The sequence below is a fragment of the Salvelinus fontinalis genome, chromosome 6 (assembly GCF_029448725.1).
Source record: "Salvelinus fontinalis isolate EN_2023a chromosome 6, ASM2944872v1, whole genome shotgun sequence".
In the NCBI taxonomy this organism is placed as follows: Eukaryota; Metazoa; Chordata; class Actinopteri; order Salmoniformes; family Salmonidae; genus Salvelinus; species Salvelinus fontinalis.
The window spans coordinates 15198799-15204968 of NC_074670.1; the positions used below are offsets into that span (position 1 = coordinate 15198799).

Below are 6170 nucleotides of genomic sequence, written 5' to 3' on the forward strand. Positions count from 1 at the left end.
TAGAGCAGGCATACTAGTAATACTACTAGAGCAGGCATAGTAATAGTAATACTACTAGAGCAGGCATAGTAATAGTAATACTACTAGAGCAGGCATACTAGTAATACTACTAGAGCAGGCATAGTAATAGTAATACTACTAGAGCAGGCATAGTAATAGTAATACTACTAGAGCAGGCATAGTAATAGTAATACTACTAGAGCAGGCATACTAGTAATACTACTAGAGCAGGCATAGTAATAGTAATACTACTAGAGCAGGCATAGTAATAGTAATACTACTAGAGCAGGCATAGTAATAGTAATACTACTAGAGCAGGCATGCTAGTAATACTACTAGAGCAGGCATAGTAATAGTAATACTACTAGAGCAGGCATAGTAATAGTAATACTACTAGAGCAGGCATAGTAATAGTAATACTACTAGAGCAGGCATACTAGTAATACTACTAGAGCAGGCATAGTAATAGTAATACTACTAGAGCAGGCATAGTAATAGTAATACTACTAGAGCAGGCATAGTAATAGTAATACTACTAGAGCAGGCATACTAGTAATACTACTAGAGCAGGCATAGTAATAGTAATACTACTAGAGCAGGCATCGTAATAGTAATACTACTAGAGCAGGCATAGTAATAGTAATACTACTAGAGCAGGCATGCTAGTAATACTACTAGAGCAGGCATAGTAATAGTAATACTACTAGAGCAGGCATAGTAATAGTAATACTACTAGAGCAGGCATAGTAATAGTAATACTACTAGAGCAGGCATACTAGTAATACTACTAGAGCAGGCATAGTAATAGTAATACTACTAGAGCAGGCATAGTAATAGTAATACTACTAGAGCAGGCATAGTAATAGTAATACTACTAGAGCAGGCATACTAGTAATACTACTAGAGCAGGCATAGTAATAGTAATACTACTAGAGCAGGCATAGTAATAGTAATACTACTAGAGCAGGCATAGTAATAGTAATACTACTAGAGCAGGCATACTAGTAATACTACTAGAGCAGGCATAGTAATAGTAATACTACTAGAGCAGGCATAGTAATAGTAATACTACTAGAGCAGGCATAGTAATAGTAATACTACTAGAGCAGGCATACTAGTAATACTACTAGAGCAGGCATAGTAATAGTAATACTACTAGAGCAGGCATAGTAATAGTAATACTACTAGAGCAGGCATAGTAATAGTAATACTACTAGAGCAGGCATACTAGTAATACTACTAGAGCAGGCATAGTAATAGTAATACTACTAGAGCAGGCATAGTAATAGTAATACTACTAGAGCAGGCATAGTAATAGTAATACTACTAGAGCAGGCATACTAGTAATACTACTAGAGCAGGCATAGTAATAGTAATACTACTAGAGCCAAACAGGCTGTCTTCAGTTCTCTAATAGCACTATTGTAACGCACATGTCTCAGATTGTATAGTGCTGACAAGAGGCAGGGCTGCATTTCATTCCAAAAATAAGTTTCTTCCCTTCTGCCCTTGCTCACTCCACTTCAAAGATCTGATAGGTATGCTGTGAATGAAAGCAATATGGCAGACACTAGGTGGGGCCACTGCTTACACCTAGCCTGCCTTCTCAGAGCTGCAAAGGGGAGTGAAACAGGACAGAGGAGGGGACAACTTTTTGGAATGAAAATGCAGCCCAGGGTTTTGTAGCAGAGCGATGGAAAATAGTGGTTAGGTTACGCAACAGTTGGGCTGGATAAATAAGAGGCGTGGTCTCTGTGGTGATCTAACAAACACACACACACACACAAATAAGGGCATGCCTCAGAGCTGTGACTCATATTACCCATTTTTAGAGCGGTCTGCAATCTCCACAGCTCCACTTTCCACACAGTTTGTAGAGAACAAACCAACCCCAGGTTTGTGGAAGGCAACATGGAGGGCGACAACATGTTGGAGTGTTATAACATAGAGGGTTACCACAGCAGAGGCCTGGCCTATTAACCAAGCAAATACATGCCAAATACAATTAAGGGATACGCTTCTCTCTTTCACACCCTCAAAACAAGATTGAACATAATCTTGACCTTTAAAACATGAATTAATGCAAATGATAGCATTGGCACATGACCATTTGAGATCAAGTCTGATGGAGCAGGTTTGGGTGGAGCTGACCTCATTTTCAGCCCATTTTCTTGTGGGCTGATCATGTGTCTGCTCTGCTTGAGGGGGTGTTTTTCACTTTAAGAGGAAGCTTTTCTTCTCTCTGTCTCACATCAGTCTCACATCAGGACCCAGCCTGTCAGCTACACATATCATAGATCTTGTCTTCTGCTCTGAGGTGAGTAGAGAGGGAGGGACGAGGGAGGCTGCTGCAACTCACAGATAGAGGAACACAGAGGAAGGAGAGAGTTAGGAACATAAAGATAGTAGAACTGTTCTATTATATACGGTTAAGAATGAGGAAATTAAAAGGGAGAGAAGTTGGAAGCAGGGAATGAGAGACGAGAATTGGATAGATGGGCGGGACATGTTGAATAAATGGACTGAATACGGAGCATAGCGATGTGTGTATTTGTGTGTGTGTGTGTGTGTGTGTGTGTGTGTGTTTGTGTGTGTGTTTGTGGGTGAGGGGTGAATGAAGAACAGATGAATCAGCCATTGCATTATAAAGTGCCAATAACTAGACATTTGCAACTGTTTGCCAAATCAATGTGTTTCAATGTGACCCTTTTATACGTTGCATTAATTTACTCAGGAAATACCAGCTGTAAACACACTGTAGAACAACGCGGTCTAGACCTGAACACATTCCATTCCCTGGGTCTTATAATATTAAACATGATTTCATCTTTAGTGTAGCTGAGCCTTCTCCTCTTCCTCTCTCTTGTTGTGAATCATATGTTCCATTGTAATAACCAGACATAGACAGGATGAATACTCATGTCACTCTCATCCTATCTTCTCTTCTCCTCCTTCCCTTGCTTTACTCTCTCTAATCCAATACTCTTCCTCCCTGTCATTTCCTCACTCATAACTTCCCCTCTACCTGCTTTCCTCCCCCTCTCTTCCCCTCTTTTCTCTTTTTTTCTCCTCCTACCCCACACCCCTGCCTCCCCCTCTCTCTCATCCCCTCTTCCCAACTCTCTCTCTCCGTCCACCTGCCTCCTCCTCTCTCTCCCCCAGGTACAGTATGTCTCGTCTGGAGAAGGCCATTGTATCCATGGTGGAGGTGTTTGAGGAATATGCTACAAAGGATGATAAGAATCGCCAGCTTAGCGGGACAGAGCTCGCAGAGCTGATGAAGAAAGAGCTGGCCAGCCCAGAGTTCCACGTAAGACACACACACACACAAACTCAGTGTTGTCCTGTATGGCTCAGTTGGTAGAGCATGGCACTAGTAACACCAGGATAGTGGGTTTGATTTCTGGGCCCACCCATATGAAAAATCGATGCATGCATGACTGTAAGTCGCTTTGGATAAAAGTGTCTGCTAAATAATATATGATTCTATTATCACACAAACACAGCCTATCCACATGTGTTACATATCCATACCACAACATTGTGTGTGTGTGTGTGTGTGTGTGTGTGTGTGTGTGTGTGTGTGTGTGTGTGTGTGTGTGTGTGTGTGTGTGTGTGTGTGTGTGTGTGTGTGTGTGTGTGTGTGTGTGTGTGTGTGTGTGTCTGTGTGTGTGTGTGTGTGTGTGTGTGTGTGTGTGTGTGTGTGTGTGTGTGTGTGTGTGTGTGTGTGTGTGTGTGTGTGTGTGTGTGTGTGTGTGTGTGTGTGTGCGCGCGTTTGTGTGTCTCAGGGAAAGGTGGAACCAGCAGTGCTCCAGGAGGCGATGACCAACCTGGATAAGAACCACGATGGGGAGATCAACTTCAGAGAGTTCTCCATGTTCTTGGCTACTCTGGCCAGGGGCTACTACAGAGCCAGAAACAAGGGCAACAAGGGCAAGCCTGAATGAGGGGCCAAAAAGAACCTGTTGACAGGTGTGGCCAGTATCGAGACACACACATACTGCTTTTCTATGATGAAAGAGAGAAAATGATACTCTTACTGTAACTTGTATGGTGCTTTTAAGATGTCTTCTCAACATTTCCCCTGTTTTTTTTTAATGAAATTTGACTTGCTTACTAGTTGGTGTTGTGTGTTTCATTTTTGTGATGGAGAATTCCTCGAGATGATGTGATGAACACCAATTCTCAGACATTACAACTGGTACACCCATTAAAGGGATACGCAGAGCTCTGGCAATTATGTTGTTTTCTACTTACCCAGAGTCAGGTGTGTTTCTATGTGCGGCCTCTGCACTAGTTAGAATTGGCACACGAAACTACCTTTAACTTCCTTCATACTGCACACAGATTGGGGACACTGCCCTGTGCCGTCTTTCGGATGGGACGTTAAACGGGTGTCCTGACTCTCTGAGGTCATTAAAGATCCCATGGCACTTATCGTAAGAGTAGGGGTGTTAACCCCGGTGTCCTGGCTAAATTCCCAATCTGGCCCTCAAACCATCATGGTCACCTAATAATCCCCAGTTTACAATTGGCTCATTCATCCCCCTCCTCTCCCCTGTAACTATTCCCCAGGTCGTTGCTGCAAATGAGAACGTGTTCTCAGTCAACTTACCTGGTAAAATAACGGTAAAATAAAAAATAAATAAATAAAAAGATACATATTTACATATTTTCTTCCCCTCTTTACTCCCCCTCTCATCCTCCCATCCAGCCCATGTCCTGAGGACTCCATGTGTCTCCCTGTCACAGTGTTAGATTAGAGAACAGGTATAATGTTGAGATTAAAGGTAGAAGCCTGATTATGACCTAATGCTTTATGGTCTGGTGAATCCATTCACCTTATGCTAACACCATGTTTCTCACAGTAGACTAGAGCCCACAGCTGGCACAACAAATATAGACTGGTTTTACCCTTCCATGAAGCCCCTCGACACTGATCAGTGTGTTGTCTCTTCTTAAGGTTAGAATTAAGAGAAGGTAAACTGATCCTAGATCTGTACATATTGGACTAAATGGAACTCTTTCAATCTTCTGATCAGGTATAATGAATAGTAGAATATGGGTGCACAGTTAAAACAAATGTTTTTGAATTAAGAAATTAATTTATTGAATAACTAAGTTCAATGCCTTTTTAGAAGTGTGCTCCCTTCTTCTACTACTTGATCTACAGCCTACAATGCATTTTCTGGGTAAGCACCGTAGCTCAAATACAGTCATACAATCATTTACCTCAACTCCTGAACAGAATGTTCTGATCAGGATAGGGTGATTCTATGAACCTTATTACTGCTGCGTTCTGGCTCACTATCTGGTTTACATTATTTGACCCTAAACACCTCCCTCAGCCTCTAGGATCAAATGAGGGAACACCTCCCTCAGCCTCTAGAATCAAATGGGAGAACACCTCTCTCAGCCTTTAGGATCAAATGGGAGAACACCTCCCTGAGCCTCTACGATTAAATGGGAGAACACCTCCCTCAGCCTCTAGGATCAAATGGGAGAACACCTCCCTCAGCCTCTAGGATCAAATGGGAGAACACCTCCCTCAGCCTCTAGGATCAAATGGGAGAAGACCTCCCTCAGCCTCTAGGATCAAATGGGAGAACACCTCCCTCAGCCTCTACGATTAAATGGGAGAACACCTCCCTCAGCCTCTAGGATCAAATGAGAGAACACCTCCCTCAGCCTCTAGGATCAAATGGGAGAACATCTCTCTCAGCTTCTAGGATCAAATGGGAGAACACCTCCCTCAGCCTCTAGGATCAAATGGGAGAACACCTCCCTCAGCCTCTAGGATCAAATGGGAGAACACCTCCCTCAGCCTTTAGGATCAAATGGGAGAACCCCTCCCTCAGCCTCTAGGATCAAATGAGAGAACCCTTCCCTCAGCCTCTAGGATCAAATGAGAGAACACCTCCCTCAGCCTCTAGGATCAAATGAGAGAACACCTCCCTCAGCCTCTAGGATCAAATAGGAGAACACCTCCCTCAGCCTCTAGAATCAAATGGGAGAACACCTCCCTCAGCCTCTAGGATCAAATGAGAGAACACCTCTCTCAGCCTCTAGGATCAAATAGGAGAACACCTCCCTCAGCCTCTAGAATCAAATGGGAGAACACCTCCCTCAGCCTCTAGGATCAAATGGGAGAACACCTCTCTCAGCCTCTA

General features: G+C 43.1%; 1 protein-coding gene across 1 annotated transcript; it reads left to right on the forward strand.

Annotated features, from left to right (window-relative positions):
* The first annotated feature begins 2213 nt into the window (after positions 1–2213).
* Positions 2214–4227, forward strand: LOC129857131 (protein S100-A5-like). Its single transcript, XM_055925084.1, has 3 exons — positions 2214–2317; positions 3163–3310; positions 3789–4227. The coding sequence occupies exons 2-3, from the start codon at positions 3170–3172 to the stop codon at positions 3945–3947; spliced, it is 300 nt and encodes a 99-aa protein (XP_055781059.1). The 5' UTR covers positions 2214–2317; positions 3163–3169; the 3' UTR covers positions 3948–4227.
* Positions 4228–6170: the final 1943 nt, after the last annotated feature.

Excerpts from the sequence above, each read along its gene's own strand:
- LOC129857131 (XM_055925084.1), top strand. The coding sequence starts at position 3,170 with ATGTCTCGTCTGGAGAAGGCCATTGTATCCATGGTGGAGGTGTTTGAG. Across the intron at positions 3,311-3,788 it reads TGGCCAGCCCAGAGTTCCAC|GGAAAGGTGGAACCAGCAGT; the intron begins GTAAGACACACA and ends TGTGTGTCTCAG.